The sequence below is a fragment of the Sciurus carolinensis genome, chromosome 2 (genome assembly GCF_902686445.1).
Source record: "Sciurus carolinensis chromosome 2, mSciCar1.2, whole genome shotgun sequence".
Lineage (NCBI taxonomy): Eukaryota > Metazoa > Chordata > Mammalia > Rodentia > Sciuridae > Sciurus > Sciurus carolinensis.
In genome coordinates this window covers 109,726,310-109,752,770 of record NC_062214.1, presented here as the reverse complement: position 1 = coordinate 109,752,770, position 26,461 = coordinate 109,726,310, and the positions used below count along the sequence as shown (strand labels likewise).

The 26,461-nt window shown below is 35.2% G+C and overlaps 1 protein-coding gene across 2 annotated transcripts in view; it reads right to left on the bottom strand.

Moving 5' to 3' along the window:
* Ttbk2 (tau tubulin kinase 2) overlaps nucleotides 1-26,461 on the bottom strand; it is a 169,934-nt gene that overhangs the window by 89,325 nt on the left and 54,148 nt on the right. The window contains exon 3 of one of the 2 annotated variants that reach the window (XM_047538644.1): nucleotides 25,678-25,825. In XM_047538644.1, the coding sequence (XP_047394600.1) occupies nucleotides 25,678-25,825 (148 nt within the window). Of the gene's footprint in view, nucleotides 1-11,680; nucleotides 11,763-25,677; nucleotides 25,826-26,461 lie in introns of those variants that run through there. The other variant, XM_047538645.1, reaches the window with a different exon arrangement.

The following is a 26,461-nucleotide window of genomic DNA, read 5'->3' as shown; positions in this document are numbered from 1 at the left end:
GAGACTGAGCAATTTTCATCTATTTACTGATCATTCAAAATTTCTTTTTTGTTGGGGGTTGGGGCCGTAACTCAGTAACTGAGTGCTTGCCTATCATGTGTGAGGCACTGGGTTCAATCCTCGGCACCAAATAAAAATAAATAAAATGAAGGCATTGTGAAAAAATTTCTTAAAATAAACATTGAATATATGCTTAATTTATTTTTTTAAAAGTTTCTTTTTTGTGACTTCCAGTTCTTATCCTTGGCCTGTCCAATCTCTTTCCACTCCTATAACTGACTGAGTACCTTAGCATAGGGCATTACTATCTTACAGAGCATTCAACTAGAATCCTTTACCTCTATGTTCTCCAAACACTGTAAAATCTTCAATGGTTCTGTGCTACTTCCTGTCCATTACTAGTGCCACTTAATTCTCACTGAAGAATCAAACCTACTTTATTCTCTCCCTTCTGCTCAGCAGGAAAAATTTAATTCACCACTCACTGTACTGAATTCTGGATATCAGCATCTATTCATCTCTACTTCTAGTCTTGTCCTAATCAAACTCTTGGTTCTGAAAGTTAAGCTTCTCTCTAGTTTCCTTCCTGTTCCCTTCACAATGTTTCCCATGAAACCTTTTTTATTGGGATGCCAGGAAGGAGTACTGGGAATTGAACCCAGCAATGTTCTATATCTGAGATGCACTCACAGCCCTTTTAATTTGCTTGTTTTTTTAAATTTTGAGACAGAGTCTCATAAGTTGCAGAGACTGGACTTAAAAACTTTCAATTCTCCTGCCTCAGTCTCCCAAGTTGCTGGGATTATAGTCATGTAACACCACACCCAATTTCCCATGGAACTTTTAATATATTCATCTTTTTTTATTTTTTGGAGGGGAGGGGACTGGGTTTTGAACCCAGGATGTTGCAGACTGAGCTACATCCTTAGTCCTCTTTGTTTTATTTTGAGATAGAAACTCACACTCACTGAATTGCCCAGGCTGGCTTCAAACTTGCGATTTCAGTCAGCTTTTTCATCACTCTGACAAAAACACCTGACAAGAACAACATAGAGGGGGCTGGAGTTATGGCTTGGTGGTATAGCGTATGCTGCAAATGGTTGGGGCACTGGGTTCCATCCTCAGCACCACATAAATAAATAAAATAAAGGTATCATGTCCATCTACAACAACAACAACAAAACTTATTTAAAAAAAAAGAACGACATAGAGGAGTAAAAGTTTATTTGGGCTCACAGTTTCAGAGGTTCAGCCCATAGCCTGCTGACTCCACAGTTTTGGGCCCAAGATGAGGCAAAACATCATGGCAGAAGGGCATGGTGAAGGAATGCAGCTCAGGACATGGCAACAGGAAAGGGAGAGAGCTCTGCTCACCAGTGACAAAATATAAAGAACAAAGGCAGGCTCCCTGTGACCTACCTCCTCCAGTCACACCCTATCTGCCTACAGTTACCACCCAGTTAATCAATATGGGTGAATTAAACCACTGATCAGGTTACAACTTTCATAATCTAATCATTTCACCTCTGCATGTTCTTGCATTATATCATACATGAGCTTTTGGGGGACACCATAACACTTGCAGTCCTGCCTCAGCCTTCCAAGTAGCCAGGATTGCAGGTGTGTGTCACCACACCAGGCTTCCGTTCATCCTTTTTATATATTTTCTCTCTTTTTTCTTCTTTTTTTGTGGTGCTGGGGATTGAACCCAGGGAATCACACATGCTAGGCAAGCACTTTACCACTGAGCTACATCCCCATCCCATTATGTATTTCTCTTATCACTTATTCTACAATGTCATTATTTATCCTTTCTGTGTCAATCCGGCTTGATTGTAAGCCCCTGTGAACAAACACCATGCCTTAGTCACACCCCTAGCAACTATATAGTTGCTCAAATTTACCAGGTATCGAAGAAATAAAGAAATGAGAAGGAAAATAAAGATTAGTAAACTCTCTAATAAATCTGAACCTTTTTAGGCTAAAGTTATTTTTCCCTTATCCATTTCACTGGCCCAAAACCCCACACCATGATGCCAAATGTTCATCCTGGATGTCCTGGGTGCACTGGATGTTTACCAATATCTTGTCCTATGCTTTGCCTGACTTCTGTGCATCCTACAGGGCTCCCCTGATATATAATGCTCTAATGAAGTACTGTCTATTAACCAGGTTCTTCTAGCATGTGTCTCCCCCTAGCTCCATTCATTCTGTCCAATTTGACACTTCATTGGACCAGGCCAAGCCATAATATCATTATTCAACACATTTTTGCCCTAAAATGCTACTTTTATCATGACATTTGTCTTCTTAAGAAATATGGTCTTATAAGACCATATACTTATAATGCTTACAGAAACAAATCTAAAATGATTACCCTAGAATTCAAGAATTTATTCTATTTTACTTGTCAAGCCTCATTTCCTTCAGTTTCTTTTTTTAAAACAATTTTTTTAGATGTTGAAAAGACCTTTATTTTATTCATTTATTTATATGTGGTGCTCAGAATCAAACCCAGTGCCTCACAAATGCCAGGCAAGCACTCTACCACTGAGCCACAATCCCAGCCCAGTTTTTCAATATAAGTTACACACTCTGATGAGGTCTCTCTTATTCTCCCTCTCAAATGCCACATCAGACCAGGTGCAATGGTGCATGCCTACAATCTCAGTTATTTGGGAGGCACAGACAGTAGAATCACAAGTTTGAGAGCAGCCCAGTCAACTTAGCAGGATCTTGTCTCCAAATAAAATAGAAAAAAGGCAGGGGGGCCTGCTGGGCATGTAGTTCAAAGGTATAATACTCCTGGATTCAAGCTCCAATAACCTTTCCCTAACACACACAAAATGTCAGTTCTACATTTGTTTTTAGCTTAAATTATTGCTTGCAGGTAGCATCCCTCTCAAATCTCATCTTCTATCAAATATTCCTCTGAAAGTCTAAATATTCCTGTAGGAAGCAGTATCAACCATTTAGTATTCAAGATGAATGAGATTTTCAGATATTAGCAAGCTAGTTACCTAGGATAGCCCACATGGGGGCAGTAGGCAGTGGTAAGGGGTAACAAAACAATTAAATAGGAGTTCCCTAGAGAAAAGTAAGAACAATAGAGTCTGGCTCACAACTAGAGAAAAAGTAGTAGTTAGGGCAAGGCAGCACTGAGCTCCAAAAGTCAAAGGCTGTTGACTATAAGAAAATAACAGAAAAAAAAAAAAAAAAAGAAAAAGAAAATAACAGGATAGAAGTATATCGACAAACCAATCTTAACTTTTTTATTACACTTTTCTTATGTTAAAGGAATTCTCTGTAACAAAAGATAGAAGGAGCCAGGCACAGGGGCGAATGCCTGTAATCACAGCAGGTTGGGAGGCTGAGGCAGGAGGATTGAGATTTCAAAGACAGCCTCAGCAACATATCGAGGACCTATGCAACTTAGCAAGACCTTGTCTCAAAATAAAAAATACAACAAGGGGGGGGGGTTGGGAATGTGGCTCAGTGGTTAAGCACCCTGGGTCCAATCCTGGGTAACAAAAAGAAAAATAAAAAGGAAAAAAATAAAAGACAGAAGGAGTCCTGAATGTACAAACAATGTCTTCACAAACTACTTAAAATATCAAAACTAAGACTTTTTCTTAGTATTTTGGTTCTTGACCATGCTAACCCAACAGGGAATGCTTACGGCTTCTCATGAAGCTCTCTGCCAAAATAGAAATTATCAGTTATATCTCCAACCAAGAAAAGAAGTGGACTTACTACATATAATGTAGGTATTACAGACAAGATACTACCTTGCTAATAAAACACAGATTTTTAACTGTGATATTAAAAGGATTCCTTCACTCATGTTGTAGTCAGCATTTTCACAGCTGTGACCAAAAGACCTGACATGAACAGTTGGTGGAAGAAAAGTTTATTCTGGAGCTCAGTTTCAGAGGTCTCAGTCCACAGTGGCCACAGTCCACTGCTGTGTGATGGAAGTAAGGCAGAAGGGTGTGGCAGAGGAAAGCAGCTTAGGACATGACAATCAGGAAGCAGAGAGAGTGTTTCTCACCAGGGACAAAATATATATCCTGAAGGCACATCCCCGGGCCAGTGATGCACCTCCTCTAGCTACACACTACCTGTTTATAGTTACCACCCAATTAATCCCTATCGGTGGTTTAACACATTAATTAGGTTAAGGTTCTCATAACCCAATCATTTCAATTCTGAATGTTCTAGTATTGTCTCATACATGAACTTTTGGGAGATACCTCATTTATAACCATAACAACTCATCTAAAGCAAGTAGTGATAAAATCCTCCCTAAGTGCTTGATGTCTTTTTTTAAGGAACAGATCTGAGGTACTCTAAAGCTAAATGCATATAAATTTATTATCTCCTTTTTCTGACAATTTCAGATAGTGAACTATTATTACTCTTGCTTTCATTTCAAGAGTCCAAAACTATGGTATGGTGGTCTATATCACAGTATCAAATATTCATTTAGGTAACAATGTTATACAAAAGTCAAGTAATTTTATATAACTTGCTGCTAGAAGAAAGTAAAACAATCAGAAAGGGGTATCAATTATTTCCCTTTTAAAATAAAATCTAGTAATTTAGTGAAAAAGTATCCCAAACCCAGTAATGAGAATGCTGAGAATTATTTAATGAACCCAGAGCCTCACACATGCTAGCCTATTTACCACTGAGCTTCATTTCCAGCCCTGCTCTGAGATTTAAAGAACAAATTTCAGGCAAATAAAAATGAGTAAATAGTATAACCTCTACAATGCTAGAATGCTGGAATGCTAAGGACACAATGAAATCAGTCTTATACCTATTTACTACCTATACCTATTTACCCATTCCCCACCAAAAGAAACAAAAACAAAACATAAAAATACTATCTTAGGTTGGGGGTAGCTCAGTGACAGAGAATCTGCCTAGCATGCACAAGGTCCTAAGTTCAAGCTCCAGGAACACACACACACACCACACAATCCTAATAACAACAATTTATAAAATATCTATACCATGGGAGATAGAAAACCATAAGGTACACCAGGCATAGTAGCACATGCCTGTATTCTGAATGATTTGGAAGGATAAAGAGGGAAGAAGACTGCAGGTTCAAGGCCAGCTTCCACAACTTAGCAAGACCCTGTCTCAAAATTAAAAAATAAAGAACTGGGGACATAGTTCAGTGGTTAAAGTGCCCCTGTGTTCAATTTCCAAGTCCCCAAAAGTGGGGGGGAGCATAAGGTATGGGTTTTATTTTCAAAGAATTTACAATTTTGTTTAAAAAAAAATAAGTATTTAAAAATCATAAGATTAGCCAGATGCAGTGGCACACACCTGTAATCTTGCTACTTAGGAGGCTGAAAGAAGGATCAAAAGTTTGAGAATGACCTGTGCAACTTAGTAGGACCCTGTTTTCAAAGTGAAAAATTAAAAGGGCTGGGAATGTAGTTCAGTGGTAGAAAGCCCTTAGAGAAAAAAAAAAAATTATGAGGAGAAAGTATAAACACTACAGAGAAATCAACAAGTTAGAAAAAGCATCAAGAACCATGGGGGCTGCTGGGGAGATAGCTCAGTCGGTAGAGTGCTTGCCTTGTAAGCATAAGGCCCTGGGTTCGATCCCCAGCACACACACACAAAAAAAAAAAAAAAAAAAAGAACCATGGGGCCTGATTAAATGCTAAGACAGTGATTCAAACCACATACTAGTAAGATTAACTCAGCCATAGGGTCTAGGAAACTTTCATGAGGATGTCCATCCAACAGGGAATTTCATCAATCCAATTTAAAACTACTAAGTTAGTGGAACACAGCAGCACATACCTGTAGACCCAGCTAGGCAGGAGGCTAAGGCAAAATACTGAGTGAGCCTGGGAGTTCAATGTCAGTTGGGCAAAATAGCCAGATACTATTTCAAAATTTTTTTCTTTTGCTGGGCGTGGTCTTGCACACCTGTAATCCCAGCAGCTCAGGAGGCTGAGGCAGGAATATTATGAGTTCAAAGACAGCCTCAGCAACTTAGCAAGGCACATTCAGACCACCTGACACCCCCTACTCCCATCTCTAAATAAAATATTTAAAAGGGCTGGGGATGTGGCTGAGTGGTAAAGCACCCCTGGGTTCAATCCTCAGTGCCAAAAATTTTTTTTTTTCTTTTAATAAAATGAAACTGCCAGGCTTTTGTGGTTAGAATGGAAGAAAAAAAAAAAGAATAAGCAGTTTTATCACCTTATCTACTTGAAAATTAAGCTTATCACACACAAAAACGGGAAGAACAAATACAAGTAAAAATAGGAGGAAAAAGAATAAATTAGGAGACCACCTCAAGAGGTCCAATATCCACATTATGGACATTTCAAGAGAGAAGAGAGAGAGAGAGAAAAAAAAAAAGAGAAGTGAAAACTGACAACAAAATAAATCACGGAAACTTTCCAAGAAAATTCTTCAGTGAGTTTCAATAAAGGACACAGCCTGGCACGTTAAATGAAAATATACTCATATTAAGGTATATAATCATGACATTGCAAAACACTGACTAAAAAGAACTTAGAAGATGCCAAAGTAACAAGAATCATAATGGAACTGCACTTCTCAACTGCAACAGTGAAAGCCTAAAGATTAATTTCTGAAGTAAAATTATCTTTAATCCAGAATTCTGTAGAGTCAGTTTTTCATTCAAATGTCAGGGTATCATAAATACACTTTCAGACACAAGAGAGATATCAAAAGGTACTTCCTATGAACCCTTCCTATATTCAGGAAGCTGTAAAGGGATGCTTCACTAAGTAAGAATGAAAATGAGACATGGAATTTAACAAGGCATACAGTATTAAAAAGAAGGCAATGGAATCCCCAGGAAGATGCTGGGGATGATCCAAGGATGATAAGTGTGAACACACAGAACAACCAGCCCTGACTGGAGCATGCTAAAGGGTTCTAAGGAGAAATTTCCCTATGCCAATGAAATTTATAGTAAGTTCAAAGCATCTGTACATCTTAAGAGAAATTTTTTTTTCAAAATAAAGTTTTTCAAGACAAAACAAATAGTATTGACACACATCCAAATGCCAGAATAAGAGTTCACTGAGTTTTATAAAAGATAAAACTACACTCAGGTGAAAATCACTGCAGAATGATCCCTGCTAGTGATAACATGGGTACAACATGTGCTCGTTGAAGAAGTCATTCTGAGTTTGCATCTATGTGGAAATAAAGAACAAAACAGCACTAGGTAAAACAGCATGTGCTCAAACCTTTCAGACCCTTTTCTCTTGCCCTGATGTGTTCTTGTTCTGCTTTTAAGAATTAAAATAAGGGCTGGGGTTGTGGCTCAGTGGTAGAGCGCTTGCCTAGCAAGTGAGAGGCACTGGGTTCGATTCTTTGCACCACATATAAATAAATAAAAAAGAAATAAAGGTCCATTGACAACTAAAAACAAAAATTTAAAAGAATCATCAGACTACAAACAATTTTAACATCAAAGAACAATTTTGAAAACCTAAAATAGATCTGAGGTCACCAATAAATGTTTACATAGGGAGATTAATGTAAGAGAAAATTAAAATATCTGGATAAAGGGACACAAAACTGAATTAGTGGTAAGAAAAGAGAAAAATCAAGAACTTTGTTAAAATTATTAACTTTGGGAAGACAAATCAGGGAAGAAAAAACAAAAAGTAATACATTCACTAAGTACTGTAGCACATGCCTGTAATCCCAGCTACTTGGGAGGCTGAAACAAGAGGATCTAAAGTTCAAGGCCAGCCTGGGCAACTTAGTGAGACCCTATTTCCAAATAAGAAATAAAAAGGGCTGTGGATATAGCTCAGTGGTAAAGCATCCCTTGGTTCAATTCCTGGTACTGCCACACACATAAAAAAGTAATGTGTTCATTACGTGGCTCGGCTGTGAACAGTATTAACACAGTCAAAATAATGTAAAGACTGATTGAGTCAACATAAAACATTCTGTGAAGAGAGAAGGATGGCAAGGTTATATAGGTGTATGGGGGAAGGGGAGCAAAATCATCCCTTTCCATTGTGATGAATTAGTAGATAATATCTAAATTTTTTTTTTAAATCCAAGAAGTGATAATTCATCACATTATTTAAAATGCAGGGATAAAATTCAAAAGTTTATGAATAGAAGGCTACCTACCATTAAGGACAGCAAAGAGTTTATATTTAACATATGGTAAGTATGTGTCTAACTCTTCCAGAGGTGTTATTTTTTGCATCCTGAACAGTCATGTGTGAGGTTCTAGTTGCTCTACAGCCTCAACAGTACTTGGTGTTTTTTTGTTTTGTTTTTTTAAGGTACTGGGGATAGAAACCAAGGGACACTTTACCTCTGAGGTACATCCCCAACACTCTTCTTAAAAAAATTTAAGTGCTAAGGCTGGCTTTGAACTTTTGATCCACCTGCCTCAGTCTCTCAAATCGCTAGGATTATAGGCATGTGCCATGGCACCAGGCTTAATTTGTCATTCTAATGGTGTGTAGTGGTATTTCACTTTGCATTCTCATAATGCTTAGTTATGTTAACATCTTTTAAGAGTTGATTTGCACTGTATATCCTTTTAGGAATTAACTGCTAAAGCCTATTAAATATTTTTAATTAAATTATGTTTCCTTACAGTTTTTCATATCCTGAATATAAGTCTTTGCAGATGTGATTTGAAAATATTTTCCCCATTTTGCATGCAACCTGCCTTTCTTTCTCTTAATGAAAGTCTTTTACAAGCAAACTCTTTAATTTAATGTAATTTTTTTTTTTTTTTTGCGGTGCTGGGGATCGAACCCAGGACTCTGTACTTGCAAGGCAAGCACTTTACCAACTGAGCTATCTCCCCAGCCCAAACTCTTTAATTTAATGAAGTCTAATTCATTAATGAATTTCTCATTTCTCATCAAGATCAAAATCAGGCATGAAGATTCTCTTCTCTTGTTTTCTTGGGTTTGTTGTTGTTGTAGTCGTTGTTGTTTTCAGGTACTAGGAATTGAACCCAGTGGTGCACTACTACTGAGCTACATACCCAGCCACCACCATCACCCCATTGCCCCCTGCTTTTTTTTTTTTTTTTTTTTTTTTTTTTGAGACAAGGTCTTAGCTAAGTTGCCCAGACTAGCTTTGAACATGTAACCATGTGATTCTCCTGCCTCAGTCTCTGGAGTAGATGGGATTACAGGGGTGCACCACCTGCACACAGCTCTATCTCACATTTAGATGTGTGATACATCTTAATTTTTGTATGTGTGTGAGTTAGGCTGAGGTTCATTACTTTTGTATGTGGATGTCAAAGAGTTTCAAAAGCATTTATTAAAAAGACTATTTTTTCCCAGTGAATTATCATTGTGACTTTATAAAAAAACTTCAGCTGTATTTCTGCAGGTCCACTTCTTTTTTTAATATTTTGTTTTAGTTATAGATGGACACAATACTTTTATGTGGTGCTGAGGATAGAACCCAGGGCTTCACACATGCTAGGCGAGCACTCTACCATTGAGCCACAACCCCAGCACATGCAGGTCCATTTCTGATATCTCTATTCCATTCCATTGATATTTATAAGTCTATCCCTTTAATCAGCAGCACAACTGTGATTACAAAAGCGTTATACTAAGTTTTTAAATCATGTAGTTTTTCTTCATCTTTTTTGGGGGCTTATATGTTTTTAAGTGGACAAAAATGTATGAATTTGTCATATAAACATGTAGTTTTCAAATGTGTATACATTGTGGAATAGCCCAAACAAGCAAATATCATGTATTGTACTTTGGTTACTTATAATATTTTTGTTCTGGTAACACTTAAAATTTGCTATGTACTTTGACTGTTTTTCCAAACATTAATTTTCTTTTTCAAAATTGTTTTGATTATTCTAGGTCTTTGCATTCTGTAGAAATTTTAGAATCAGATTTTCTATAACAAGAAAAAATGTTTCTGAGATTTTTATTATTGTGTTAAATGTATACATCCACTGGAAGAACCAAATATTTTATTAGAATCTTCCAATCCATGAATATGGTATATCCCTCCGTTTATTTAAATCTTCTTTTATTTAATCAGGGTTTTATAGTTTTCAGCAAAGAGATCCTGCATATATTTTGTTACATTAATACCAAAGTACTTCAATGAGGGTGAGGATTTACTGTGTTTTAAATTCAGTTTTCAGTTTTCTTTGCCGGTATACACAAATATGAATGCTTTTTGTGGTCTGTCTTGTGTCACTTGCTAAATTATTTATTTTAGGATTTTTTTTTTCATGAATTTCTTAAGATTTTCCACATAAATAATCATGTCCTCTGCAAACAGAAACAGTTTGATCTCATTTTCAATACATACACCACTATTTCTTCATATTTTTTACTGCACCACACTCATTCTCTTCTTGTTCTGAGTCTCTGATGATACAAATGTTAGACCTTTTCAACAAGTCCAAGAGGCTGTGTTTATTTTTTAACTCTCTTTCTGTTGTTCAAATGAAGTAATTCTTTTTTTGTTTGTTTGTTTTTTGAGGTAATTCTTATTGATATATTTTCTCTCATCTGTCATATTGCCCATCCATTAAGATTTTCATTTCCATTATTTTATTTCTCAGCTTTAAAAATTCCATTTAGTTCTTCTTTATATGTTATCTCTTTGCTAAGGCTTCCTATCTTGTTCATAATTTCTGGAACACAGTCCTAACTGCTGATTTAGCTTTTTGAAATAAATTTAATATTTGGGTGATCTTGGCAGTGGCATCTATTTTCCTTCTTCCTGTGAGTTCAGATTTTTTATTTTTTTTTTAAAAGATGAATGATTCCAGATTACATTCTGGACATTTTGAATATTAAATTATGAGACTCTAGGTCTTATTTAAGGACCACCAAGAATGTTGGTATTTTTGTTTTAACCAGTAATTTACTCTGTTGAGTTCATGCTTCAAAAACTGACCAGTCTTCTATGAGTTGTTTCTCTAATGTCAGTTCAGTTTTCAAAGCCTCTGCAGTCATACTGAATGTGTTCCATAAGTGCCCCACACAGTGTCCAGTTGGATGTGGGCAGTGATCTACCTCATAATTCAACTTTCACTGTCTGTATGATCTTTTACACGCACATATACACAGCTTGGAAGTCAGCTCAGAAGTACATAAGCCATTTTAGTGATCAGATTCCCAAGTTCCTCCCTCTACTGTAGTCTTTCAGTTCCCTTTCCAAGCCCTCTAGAAAAAAGCTGGGGCTTTTTTAATCTTGGCCTATTTTCCCATGACTGTATTGAAAGAGCCAAGCAACAAAAGGGCAGAGGGAGAAGAAAAGCAATGGAAATATGTCACACTCTCTTCAGACCACAGTTCCTCCATTCTGAGAGGAAGGGTCCCCTCCCTTTGAGTTTTAAGTTCCTGCCTGCTTCCATGGAGACCACTGCAGCCATTTCTAAGGATTGCTTGAGGTTTGGATGCAAGAGAATGAAGAAAAGAAATAGGAAGAAAAAAGAAAGATGTAGGATGTCCACACTTTCTCTGAGTATTATGAAACCCCTTTTCCTTCTCCATGAGTCAAAATTGGAGGACTTCTGGTGCTTTTTCTGTCCATGTTAATGCCCACTTCCAAGTTTCAGGATATAAGTTCAGGCTGGGGCATACTGGAAGTAAAAAAAAAAAAAAAAAAAAAAAAAAAAAAATGGTAAACTCACCGCTGGTTCAGAGGTACTTTGGTCTTCTTCCCCAATCTGCCTCCTACTATTAACTTTTCAGAGTCCTCAAATAGCCACTCCAAGCATTCTGTCCAGGTATTATAGCTGCATTCAGTGGGAGAGACAGGGTGAAGTGTGCTTACTCCATCTTATCTGGAACCAGAACCTGGACTACTGTTGCTCATAACAATCTTTGTAGAACTCATTAAACTATTTGTATAACTTTGTAAGATATTAAAAGTTTAAAAATAAATAATCCTGGATTAGTCTTGCTGAGAAAGGGGGAAAAGAAAGTAGGATCACATTTTTTAAGCAAATGTAACTTTTGGATATTGTATGTTTATGAAAAAAGTGAAGTTCTTAATTGTGCTTTATTTCTTTATATATAGATTTTTATAATTGTATGTAATTATAAAAATACATATTATATTGTAATATTATACATTACACATTTTTTAAAAGATGAAAAATTAGCAAGAGTTATCCAAAGTGGGAGACAAAGGTGGCAGTTTACAGGTGAGAGACTATAAACTTGTGAGAAACTGAAAAAAGTTCAGGATGACCAGCATGTTAAGTGTAAGCCCAAGAATTTCAAGAAAAATGACAGGAAAAGCAGGCAGGGGTTAATTTAGTGTCTTATATGCCATGTTACGTTGTGTTATCTGAGAAACAAAGATCTTGAATTGTTTTAGCAAGAACTGGGAAGTGTGATCAATATGTTTAAAGAATCAATCCTGTCACAGAACACTAAGGTAAGCAGAAGATCAGTCTTACTGATTAAATCTAAGAAGTCACATCAAATTGCAAAACTGGGTGCATGTGTAACTGTAGGGGGTTGGGTAAGGGAGGGATATTGTATACATATACATGTAATTATATACATTAGAATTAAAATTAGAATTTTAGAGTCATGTTTCCCAGGGGAAAATGAGGTAGAAGTTTAGGGATATCAAGATGGTGGAGGCAGGGTACAAGAAAAATGCCAACTAAAGTTCAAGACTAGGAGATGAGTCATCATGTCTCTATTTGCAATAAGTTCCATTACCATGGTAACTCCCACCATGGAGGGCTTATCACCACAGCAACTCCCACCACAAGTTCTGTATAGTCCTATTACCATAGCAATTCCTGTGATAAATTCTATATTCTAATTAGGTGAAAAAAAAGTAACCAATAGGAATTAATAGGGCAAGGTCTTCAATTAGGCTACAGGGAAGGGAGACAAGGTACAGTTCAATATAGAAGACAAGACTCATCCAGACATGGGGTCCCTGAGACACTTTCTTTCTTGTTTAGTCCACTCTGCTCTTCAGGGAGTGTTACTTTCACTTTCAATAAATCTATGCTGTGTTTAAACAAAAAAGATAAAGTCAGGTATAGTGATGCATGCCTATAATCCCAGTGACTTGGGAGGCTATGGTCAGAGGATCACAAGTTTGAGGCCAGCTTGGGCAACAGTGTGAGTCCCTGCCTCAAAAGAATAAATAAAAGGAATGGGAATGAAGCTCACCGGTAAAGTGCCTTCAGATTCAATATTGCAAAACAAACTAAAAGCAAGATAAATATAAATGAGCCTAACGCTGAGGAGTCCTTTTCCTATCACATAGTGAGCACTCAAACACTACTATAGATCTCCACACAAATAAGGCACTACCAACTATTTATAAAGTAAGTTCATACCCCCAAATAGCTTTTAATTATATGACACTATATTTTGCTATTTTCAAGCATACACAAATTCAAAGAGAAAATAAAGAAAGTGGATTTTGAAGATATTATAATTACTCTTGTAGTCCACTTTATTATGAAAGACTGTATTATTCTTTTAAATTTCTTAAGCACAAAAAGGTACAAAAAGAAAAAGTAAAAGATCATCTATTTCTCCGACCCCTCTCATTTCAATTCCTTCAAGGGTTTCTTAAGTTACGTTAAGATACCATATTCTGTACATATAGAACATATATAAATACAGGTGTGTTTGTGTGTGCGCATGTGTGTGTGTGTGTATTATGTGTGCAAAAACACACACACATACACTATAATCCATTTGAAGGAAATGATTTCTGTTCCTTAAAATAATCTAGACTTACTCAGTTTCCTATATGTCATTTTTCTAAACCCTAATGAGAACAAACTCCCAAGCCTGCAGAAAATGCTAAATCTTCCAAGTAGAGAAATGTTAAAGTGAACACACTGGGGCTGGCAGTGTAGTTCAGTGGTAAAGCACTGGCCTACCATATGCAAGGTCCTGGGTTCAATCCCCAGCACTTCAAAAAAAGAAAACACACACACACACACACACACACACACACTCACTCTAAACGAAAACTAAAGTTCTACTAACATCCTTCGATGAAATGATAAAAATCAACAAGGGCTAGCAAAAGTTACTTTAAGGGTAAAAAATGCATAGGTTCAAATAAACAAACAAGTAGATTATAGATTTACAAAAGCATAACAGATTTAATGAGATTAAGTAAACTTTCAATTCCCAGAGTGCAACTACAATGCTCTCCAACAAAAGGTCCCTTTGGAGTAACTTTCCTGGACAATCTTCTGTAACTGGATAGACCAATGATCCGATCCAGAAATAACATGTTTTTTGTATGCTTATGACTGGGAAAGGGAGTAGTCATATTCTGCAGCAGTAGCTGAAGACTTTAAGGAAGGATGGCAGAACAGGTACAGTTGCTGTCCTCTAACAGTAACTCTTCTTCCCAACTCTCAATTTGTGCCCTGCAGCCTACAAAGCAAAAATAAAATCCAGGACCAATATTGCAGAGTAAAAAAAAAAAAAAGGCCCCCCAAATTAAAACAAAATCATTTTCCTCTTTATGGATTATAAAGAAAAATGTATTTTTCCCCTGCATTTTTGTGGGAATGACAAATTAATTCCCAACCATCTTACTTAAGAATAAAATTATTTAGTTATCAAACAATGGTATTTATTATTCCCCAAATATTACTAGGATCTTTACTTGCTTTGGAGGATATACAGAGAATTTTTTAAAAATAGTTAAATAATCCTTTAATTAGTTACCTCCACATCCAAGGGAATGTGCAAACAGAAAACCTCAGTTTTACTCATGTTGGTGCTTTGATATTCCAAGAGATGATGCTGATCATTCACAACATGAAATAAGAAGCTAATACAGGACAGAAAGACTGGACAACTTTCTAGTGACTCACTGACTTAAGCAGTGATTTTAAAATACAACAAACTTCATCAGACTGAACATTGTATGGAGATAGCACATACATGAATTACTTAGAAATCAGATCTGCAGAATATTGGTAGAAAATATTTTGTTACATACATATTTATGTAACAAATGGGAGTAAATAAATGAACAATGCATAAAATTTAAAAGATCCCAAGAAAACTCCCTTTGATAAGAAAGATATACTAAGTATAAACAGTAATAATTTCATAGCATTCTGAATTTCCAAAACATTAGGCCCACCTATATGCAAAGGTTAAAAAACTCAAATTTTTAAAGAGAAATTTATTTTCTGGAAGATCCAAGTTATTGTCTTCCATAACTATGTAGAGCTGAATCTCTACGTAACATAGTCTTGAGAGACTAAGCCCTAGTCATCCAAAGGTGACCATATCGATTGTTTTTTATAGAACTCTTTAAAAAATTATTCTAGAACCTCAATTATTTCTTATCCTTAGTTAAAAATATCATCAATGAAGCTTATGGAGAAAATAACTAGAAATAGAAGAGCTATGTTATACTATCCTCCCACATTCATTTACAAATATATGCTATTACCAAATATAAAACTACTTTGTGCTATCATTTTGTCACTGAGGAATATATAAATGTCAAATTTAAATATATGTAATCCCTGCCCTTTAAGAAACTTGCAATTTAGAAGAGAACACAAATTTATTTTTAAAAATAAAATAACATGGAGTTGGAGATGCAGTTCAGTGGTTAGAGTGTTTGCTTAACATGTACATGGTCTAACATGTACACTTGCCTAACATGTACAGGTACCGTGAAAATAAATAACAAATTGAACAGTGCACAAAAGAATAAACAAGTCAAGGGCTAGGGTTGTAGCTCAATGGTAGAACACTTGCCTAGCACAAGTGAGGCACTGGATTCGATACTCAGCACCAATGGAAATGGATAAATAAAATCAAGGTACTGTGTCCATCTATAATTTTAAAAATATTAGAAAAAAGAATAAACAAGTCAAAATACAGCAATTATTAAAACCTACTTAGAAAAGTATGCTAACTCAATAGCAACTAGTGCCCTAATGGCCATATTCAAGACCACTAGGCCTTTTATATGTTCCCAATAGGCTCCTGATTCTAACTATAGCAAGGGGAAGATTCTAACTATAGCACAGGGAAATTTTAAGAAAAATCTAAAATGCTGCTGCAGTAGAAACAAGAATGATGTCAAAGAACACTGGCATTACAAAAGGACACTGATACCAACACTTGAATAGGCTTCCAATAATGTAAATTTTGAAAATTGAAAGGAAAATGGCTAAAAAGGTTTGAAACTGAATATATACAAATCCATGAGTTCATAATGATCCTCTAAACAAATAAACAATTCAGTGATCACTTAAGAGCACAACTCATCAGTCTGAAAACTGACAAAGAAAAAAACAAGCCTTGTGTATAAATAACCAGAGAGATGAAAAGTTGTGCTTCATTTGTGTATAATGAGTTGAAATGCATTCTGTTGTCATGTATAACTAACTGGAACAAAAGGAAGGAAGGAAGGAAGGAAGGAAGGAAGGAAGGAAGGAAGGAAGGAAGGAAGGAAGGAAGGAAGGAAGGAAGGGGAGGAAGGAAGATGGAGAAAGAAAAAACAAGCCTTTATCCTGCCCTTCTTATAATAAGTATATTTCAGGGGAAACAAGTAGTTGATGGAATAAAGTTCTATTTTGTAGAATAATTTCAGTTAAGAACTTTACAATAAATAAAAGAATCAGAAAAATAATAATTTCATAACCCCTAATGTCAATTAATCTAGACAATGTATTCTTGCTAAACAATGGCAGCAATATGAATCCCCTTAAGCCTCTAGTTCTAACAAGAGGTTCAAAGGAAATAAGGAAAATAGAGAGACACGTTAAAGGCACCACAAGGGGAGCTGCAGTTGTAGCTTAGTGATGGAGTGCTTGCTTAACATGTGTGAGGTAATGGGTTTGATCCTCAGCACCACATACAAATAAGTAAGTAAAATAATGGTATAAAAAATAAAATAACACTATAAAAATTAAAAAAAAAAAAAAAAAGGCACCGCAAGGTTGCAAACAGCCAAATCCCTAATTTGGAGTATTCTACCAAGCTAAGGAGGACATTCCTCCAATAAATAAGGCACAATGAACAAGAAATAAGAGGGGAACTCTGTGACCTGACAATCATACAATCCCATGTGCCTGCCTTTTACGTAAATCCTAATTTGAACAAGTCAATTGTCAAAGAACATTTGTAGTGTTTTTTGTTTTTTTGAGATGGTGTACTGCTAATGTTGCCCAGGATGGTCTTGAACTTCTGAGTTTGAGAGATCCTCTGCCTTAGCCTCTGAAGTAGCTGAGACTACAGGTGGACATCACAGTGGTTGGCAGGAACCTTTTTAAGATAATGGGGGAAATTAAACACTAGTTAGATATTAGATGGTATTGAGAAATAACCCTTAGTTTTGTTAGGTATTTAATACTACTGTGTGTATGTTATTTTTAAAAGGAATAAACTCAAAAAGGGGATCATCTGACATAAACTGAGGATCTCAGATAATAATAATGTATCAATATTGGTTCATTATTATAACCAATATATCATAATAATACAAGATGTTAATAATAGAGGGAAACAGGATGGGGGCCTGGGTATTCAAGAACTGTTTCCTCCTCAATTTTTCTACAAACTCAAAACCAGAATTGTGCAGCATATTAATTAAAAAAACACAAACTGGGAATGTGGGCTTTATTGCCAACATTAAAACTGGTCACCAGAGGAGATTTTACTTCACTTTTTATTTTTTTCTAATGGTACTAGGTAGGGACTGAACTTAGATATGTTCTACCTCTGAACTATATCCCCAAGTCTTTTTGTTTTTATACAGGGTCTCAATAAGTTGCCAGGCTGGCCTCAAACTTGTGATCCTCTTGCCTCGGCCTCCTGAGTCACTGGGATTACTTGTATGTGCCAATGCACCCAGCAATTATTTCACTTTTTAAATACCATGGTACTCCAAATTTTTCTAATGTTTAACATAAATTACTTATGATACATTCTTATACCACTCTCTCAAGTGTCTAAAATATCCTAGGCTCCAATAAATAAAACTTAATCAAAATCATCAATTTAAACAAAATCATCAATCATCAACTAAGTTCTCGAAGGCAAAGTCTACCAAACTTTGACATGTCTCTAGACACCCCCACCTCAACCTCATGGATTCCCTATACGGCTGGGAACACAACTCTATAAAATAAAGAATATTTAAATATTTTTATTAAGAAAACTAAGGAGTCCTCATCCGTCAAACAGAGATACGTATTGGAGGATTTACATATGATATGGTGACCAGAAATTCTTTTAAAACATTTTCAAGCAAGGTAGGAAAAAATGATGAACAGGTAAGATGTAGATGCACCAAGACTGGTCAAATGCTGATACTTACTGAGGCTGAGTTTGGAATACATGAACATTCATTATATAATTCTATTTTTGTGTACATTTGAATTTTTTTCATAATAAAAAAATAAGGTGAAGGGACCTCTGGTTTCTATTTCTGCATTTAAGGAGCTTAGAAAGTTTTACTCCATCTTAACAAGTAAAAAGTAGAACAAACTGAAAAACCTACTAGTATTCTACGAAGCGAACTAAAATCACAGGACAAACCATACCCCACCCTCCAAAATTGGACAGAAAGGCAGATACAGAGACTCATAACATACCAGAGCAGAAACCACCATGAAAACAATTGCTAAGATAGGGAAACCTGAACTAAAATTGATGAATTGCTGGAAGTTAGGTGTGGGAAAGTCAGACTGCTAAAAACTCCATGGATACTCAGTCATGGGGGACCACAACACTTCTGTTTTACCTCCAGTAGTCCAATCAGGTTCTCATGGCAAATACTGGGGGAAATTCCATAATGCCTCTAGCAGGGGAAGAAATACACAGAACATTCTTCTGCTGCCCCCCCCTGTTTTTCCCTTTTTACTGGGGATTGAACCCAGAGGTGCTTAACCACTGAGAAACATCCCCAGTTCCTTTTATTTTTTATTTGAGGCAGGGTCTTTCTAGGTAGCTGAAAAAAAATATTTAATACAAGGACATAAATTTAAAGCAAACTGGTGGAGAGTTATATATCATACTAAACTAAAAAAGAAAATAGGAGTAGCTTTATTAATTTCAGACAGTGTGGACCTTATAATAAGGAAAATTATCCAAGGTAAAGAAGGGCATTAGATAATGATAAATGGGTCAATTCTCCAAGAATACCTATGGTATGTGTTTAACAACACTTAAAAACATATGCACCAAACAACAGAACTTTAGTACCACTCCAAGGAGAAATAGGTAAATGCACTATTATAACTGGAAACTTCAGTACTCTTCTATCAGAAATAGAAGATTGAGCAGGCAGAAAATTTATAAGAACATAGCTGCACTCAACACTACCACCAATTAACTGGATATAACTGACTTCTACAGACTACTTCAACCAACAAAAATACAAGAATACATTCTTCTCACACTCACACAGAATATTTGTCAAGACAGATCACATTCTGAATCATAAAGCAGTCCTTAACAAATTTAGAGAACAGAAATCATAAAATGTCCACTTTCAGAACACAATGGAATTAAACTACAGATTAATAACAGATAACTGGAAAATTCTAAAATATATGAGGAATTAAACAAAACATTTCTAAAATAAAACATGAGTCAAAGAAACCTCATTTAAAAAGTTTAAAAACTTCTACAATAAATGAAAATAAAAACACAATATATCAAAATTTGTGGGATGCAGTGAAACCAGTGTCTTAAGGGAAATTTATAGCACTACATGCATAAATTAGAAAAGAGCAAAGATCTAAAATCAATAATCAAAATTTCTACCTTAAGAAACTAGAAAATAAAGAGAAAAAATCCAAAGGAAGTTGAAGAAAAGGAATGATAAAAATTAGCAGCAAACAATGAAATTGAAAACAGAAAATCAATAGAAAAAAAAATGAAACCAAAAGCTGATTCTTTGAAAATCAGTAAATCTGTAGTGTTGTAAAGAAAAAAAGAGAGCAGATAAATAATTAATATCAGAAATGAAAGATGGGACATCACTACAGATCACATGGACATTAAAAGGATAAGAAAGGATTACTATCAACAATTCTATGCCCCCAAATTAAATGACCTGGATAAAATAGAGCAATTCCTTGAAAGACACAAACTGCCAAAATTCACACAAGAAGAAATAAACAATCTGTATATGCCTATATTTGTATCTATTAAAGAAGTTGACTCAATAATCTCCCCAAGGGCTGGGGTTGTTGCTCAGTGGTAGAGCGTTTGCCTACCATGTGTGATCCTCAGTACTATATATAAATAAATAAACAAAACAAAGAAAAAACATAATCGCCCCCCAAGAAAAACACCAAGTGCAGGTACTTTCACTGGTAAATTCTACCAAACATTTAAGGAAGAAATTATCCCCCCATTACATTTCATTTTTTTTATTTGAGACAGATTCTCACAGAGTAGTTGAGGTTGGCCTCAAACTTGCAGTCCTCCTGCCTTAGTCTCCTGTGTATCCTGGGAATACAGGCATGTACCACCATGCCTGGCTTATACCAATTCTCTGAATCTCTTCCAGAAGATAGAAGCAGTGGGAATACTGTTAGATGCCAGCAGATAACCTACTACCAAAATCAGATGAAGATAAGTTATAAGAAAAGAAAGCTACAGAGAAATATCCCTTAGGCACCCAAATACAAAAATTTTAAAAATATATATTAGTAAATTGAATCTAGCAATGAATAAAATAATTATACACCAAGTGAGATTTATCCCAGATTAGCAGGGAGCTAATGCAACATACAAATGTCAACTAATGTAATCCATCACATCAACAAGCTAAAGAAGAAAACTCACAAATACATATCAATAGACACAGAAAAGGTATTTGGCAAAATCCAACATCCATTTGTGATAAAAACTCTTAGTAAACCAGGAATAGAGAAGAACTTCCTCCATTTGATTAAGAATGTCTACAAAAATCCTAAGCAAATATCACATTTAATGTGAGAAACTAGATACTTTCCTGCTAAGATCAGGAACAAAGACAAAGATGTTCCCTCTTACCATTCATTTTCAATATCACACTACAAGGCTTAGTAAAGCAATAATACAAAAGGAAATAAAGAGTATACTGAATGGGATGGAAGAAATAAAATTCTCTTTACAAGTAATAATATTGCCTATGTAGAAAATCCAAAGGAATCAACAATAAAACTGGAACTAACAAAGGTCTATATAGCAAGGGTAGCATGATACAGGTCAACATATAAAAATCATAGTAATAAGGACAACATTATATTAGCAAAAGAATAGACAAATAAATTAAAGGAACAGACAAGAGAGCCCAGAAACAGATCCACATAAATATCATCAAATGATCTTTGACAAAGGTAATAGATTAGTGAAAAAAAATCTTTTTCATGAATGGTGCTGGAACAACATTAACATGCAACAAAATGTGTCTAGACACAAACCTTACACCTTTTGCAAAAATTAACTCAAACCAATAATAGACTTACATGTAAAATGAAAACCCAAGAAAGATAACAACATAGGGGACAATCTAGATAACCCTGCATTTGGTACTGACTTTTTCCATCCAACACCAAAGGTACAATTCATGAAGGAAAATGATTCATTGAAATTAAAAATTTCTGCTCTGTGAAAGAGAAAATAACATGAAAGACCTATTTGATAAAGGTCTGATAACCCAACCTTCAATAAGAAAACAATTTCATTTAAAAATGGGTCAAAGAATTGAGTAAAATTACATTATATATGAACATGACATAATGAATCCCACTATTATGTATAATTATAATACACCAATTAAAAAAAAAACAAACAACCAAAGGTTTTAACAGACACCTCACTGAATAAGATAGACAGATGTTGGGTACACACACCTGTAATTCCAGAGACTCAGGTGGCTAAGGCAGGAAGATCACAGGTTTCAGGCTAGCCTCAGCAATTCAGTAAGACCCTCAGTAACTTGGAGACCCTGTCTCAAAAGGGACTGGGGATATAGCTCAGTGGTAAAGTATCCCTGGGTTCAATCCATAATACCAAAAGAAGAAAAAAGAAGAAGGAGAAGAGAAAGAGGAAGAGGAAGAGGAGGAGGGGGAGGAATAACTACAACAACAACAACAAATGGCAAATAAGCACATGGAAAATGCTCAACATCATATGTCATCAGGGAAATGCCAATTTATACAACAAGATGTCACTACATATCTATTAGATGATCAAAATCCAGAACACTCACAATACCAAATGCCAGGGATGACATGAAGAAACAGCTACTCTAATTCATTGCTAACTGTAAAATGCAGTCATAGTCACTGGATACAAAATGGTATAGCCACTTTGGAAGACAGTTTGGCCGTTGCTTACAAAATTAAACATATTCTTACTATCCAATCCAGCAGTAATACTCCTTGATATTTACCCAAAAGAGATGAAAATATGTCCATACAAAAACCTGCATATAGATGTTAGGAGCAGCTTTATTCATAATTGCTCAAGCTTGGAAGCAACCACGACATCCTTCAGTAAATAGATAAACTGATACATCTTGATAATGGAATATTATTCAATACCAAAAAAAAAGAGCTATGGAGCCATAAAAAGATGTGAAGAAAATTTAAATGCACATTACTAAGTGAACAAAGCTAATACCATATGATTACAATTATATGGAACTCTGAAGAAGGTAAAACTATGGAGACAGTAAAAAGATTGCCAGGGGTTAGAGGGTAGAGAAAGAACAACAAAAGAACTCAGAGGATTTTTAGGGCAGTGAAAATATGTGTATGTATTTTTCATATTGTAATATATCATAGTACCTCTAAATTCACAGAATGTACAACACCAAAAGTTAACCCCACAGAGTAACCCAACAGTTTTCTATTGCAAACTATGGATTTGAAGTGATAATGATGTGTCAATGTAGGTCCAAGAATAGTAACAAATGCACTGCTCTGGTAGGGAAAATTGATAATAAGGGAGGCTGTGTATGATAGAGAAGGCAATATGTGGAATGCCTCTATACACCTGCACCTCTCAATTTTCCTGTGAATTTAAACTGCTCAAATAGTGTTTAGAAAATTAGAGGGAAAATAATTTAAGATTTGCCTGTCTCACTTTGGGATTCTAAACTTGTACCAAATTTTGTTAAGACTAAAATGGAAATTCCATTTTTTAATTAAGTGCTGGTGGTTCCTGAGGTATTACAGAATTACTAGTGATTCCAAGTCAAAGGACAGAAGTTGTTTAAATCTTGTAATAGCACTACAAATAAAACTGGACTTATTAAAAAGAAACAATCATGAATTGAGACACAGTATAAGAGATGATTAAAATGGAAAAGTAACAATAAGTAGGATATCACTGTCAAACATTTACTTAATATGAAAGAAAAAGAAAAAAAGAGTTTAACAGACTAGAAAGGCAATTATCCCCTCTGCACAGGCTTTCGATGCAAAGAAACTGATAAAGGATGAAAATAATATAGTCACAAATGGAGAGAAAGAAGACACACAAATAGTTATATAGATTCATCTCTGAACAATGATGTTCCTAAACAGAAAAGCTGAATGAGTTTAAGGCTCTACTTACTAGGTACACGTTAGAGACTAACAGCTCAGTATGGAAATACTTGACCTAAAAATAGATGGTTTAGTTTACAAATGACTAAAACATTCAACCACATTTGTGAAAACCAAGGAAAAGTGAAGAGCTAAGCTTGATTCAATAAAGTATTGCAGGTTGCATCTAAAATGTTTCAGAGAGATCCAAGAAACTAATCTGGAGGAGTAGCATGGAAAAGATTTCTCGGAAGAAAATACAGGATAAAATGCTAAGGACTTCACAGGTTAAGGTCAACAAAAAAGAAAGATATCAGTAATGAGAGTTTTAAAACTAGAGCTCTTCAGTGCAGGAAAGATTGCAAAAAAGATAAATGAGAACAGAGGGAATCTGAGAAAAGGTATTATATGAATTCTGAGAAACAGGATTGATTTATTAAGAGGAGCAATATTTAGGATCCAGGCTAAACTCATCATAAAATATCATTTTATCTCGTAAAAAAAAAAAACAAATTCTTATACCAGTTATCAAAAACTAAACATCAATTTAAGACCAACTAATCCTACAAAGAGCTAGCCTCTATTTATACACTGTTTCCTTATACACTTAAGTCTTTTAATTGGGGTCATTCAGTATTAAATCTTTATGTCACTTAGGAAGGCAAAAACAGTTCAGCCCCATAAAAAATGTTCTCAAAAGGATCCAGATTCCAAAGCAACATCAGTAAAAGGAAGTTGTAAGGCGTAAGTATGCAGAAGGCTTTAAGAAGTCAAGAGAACAGAATCCAAGACTGCCTCATTGAAATAGAAACCAGAAGATTAAAACTAGTTCGTTTTTGGAAAATGAAGGACTATGAGGGATAGGGTATCATGTGGTTAGAAGCAGATAGAAAAAAACTAGGAAATCATAGGAAAAATAAGTAGAAGCAAAGGAGAGTACTAATATCCAAAGGTCTCCGATTTACTTATAAAAGGCACTAACTGATCTTTAAGTTTTATCACATAAATCCTGAATAAAGTACAGCCAAAATAGGCAGAAGAACCTCCTAAAGGGGCTGCAAAGCTGTCTCCTGCCTCACCGAAGCATTTCCTCAGGGTCAAATAGAGGAAAGGTCAGTGATGACAAATGTCCAGGCCAAGCTGATGCTGGGAGCAGAACAAATATCCTGGGATCTGTGCAATTTTGAAAAGGGCTCCAGCTGTACCTGTTTGTGGCCTCCACATAATTGAGTTAAGAACAACTCAAGAGAAATGGGGAAAGGGAGAAAAGGTGAGAAAAATAAAAAACCATCTTTTTCTCTATTCTTTCTTCTCCATTTCTTGGTTTTTCTAGTAGAGACAATAGGTGCTGATCTATTTACTGTCTTCCTGATTTGCCATGCTGTGGTAAAGTTAAGTTTGCACTCAATATGACTACTAAGTAGATTTATAATTTTATTATGATCATGATCATCCTTATTTAATTTTGATTCAGATCAAACATTTTAATATTAGTTGTATCACAGTGTATCATTAAACAGATATTACAAAGATGAACACAAATTAGCAATGTATTCAGGGTTTTTACATGACTGGATTGACATCAGAAAAAACTTATTTTACCTTGGAGTAAAAACATAGGGACCTAAGTAGTAAAATGGACTTCCAAGTGAAAATGGCCAGAATTATACTCTGAAACTGAAGTAGTGAGAATACATAAAGAATAGTATATTCTTTTAAAACCATCCTGAAGTATGATTTGAAGGCAACTTCCTTAAAGTGACTTTTTTAACACCCAAAGAAACCTCAGAGGTACTTTATGATTGATTTTTTTTAAATAAAGCAAAATTTACCATAGCAGATTTAGTATAATACTTTCTAAAGCAATAGAGTGATTCTGCTAATTCACTTTCCCTGTCATCCTTACCTTGGAAAGAAATTCTCAAAATACAATTAGTTTAAGTAATCACACATTTCTATTACTACTAACTAGTGATAAAATTTCCAAGTAAAAAATGCTCAGCAAGTCTATACCTAGCAGACACCAGAATATTTGTAGTTAGAAAATGTAGTCAAGGTTCAAGAATACTAATCTATAAAACATCATACAAATTATAAATTGTGTGTCATCCAAAGCAGCTTACCTTGTAGTTTTTTCAAAACAGCAACCTCCATTTTCAGAACTTGTTTTGGTTGTTGAGCTGATTCCACCTTCAGTGCAACATTTTCCCTGGTGAGCATGTCCAAGGCATCGTAAATTTCTCCAAAGCCCCCACCCCCAATCTTTCTCAACTGCACAGAAAATAAAATAAGAATACACTCAAAATTATGAGAAGATTCTAATTGGGAACAAATTCAGATCTCTTATTTAGAAAAAATATATAATTTAACAATGCCTCTTTTCTGATTAAAAAACCTTTGATATTGCTAAATTAATTATGTATATGGCAAAAAGAAAAAGCCTGAAAATAACATCAAATCCTTTTCCCACAGTTCTTCCACAAAAAGTAATGAAATTATTTCAGTCACAATTTTAAAACATCAGAAATGTCACAAAAAATAAAGCATCTGAAAGAATTTCCATAAATGCCACTCAAAGTTATTGTTTTAACTCTAAAGCAGTCATTTGCACACTTTTTAAACTATGAAATCCTTTTTCCAATTGATATCTCACCTGGAACCAATGTGGTATATGCATACAGGGGAGGTCAGAAGATGGAGCCAGCACCCATCCCTCTCACCACTATCGACTCTTCTCTGAGGCAACTAAAGGCTCCAAAGAGCAGGCAGAGAACTATTCTAAACTATCCCAGAGTTACACATCTACACATTCAAATAAGAGTAAACTGTAATTGATTTAAGCACTTTCATCAAATATTTAATATTTTTCTAATAAGATGTCAAGTTAATTTAATTGGGAAACATCAG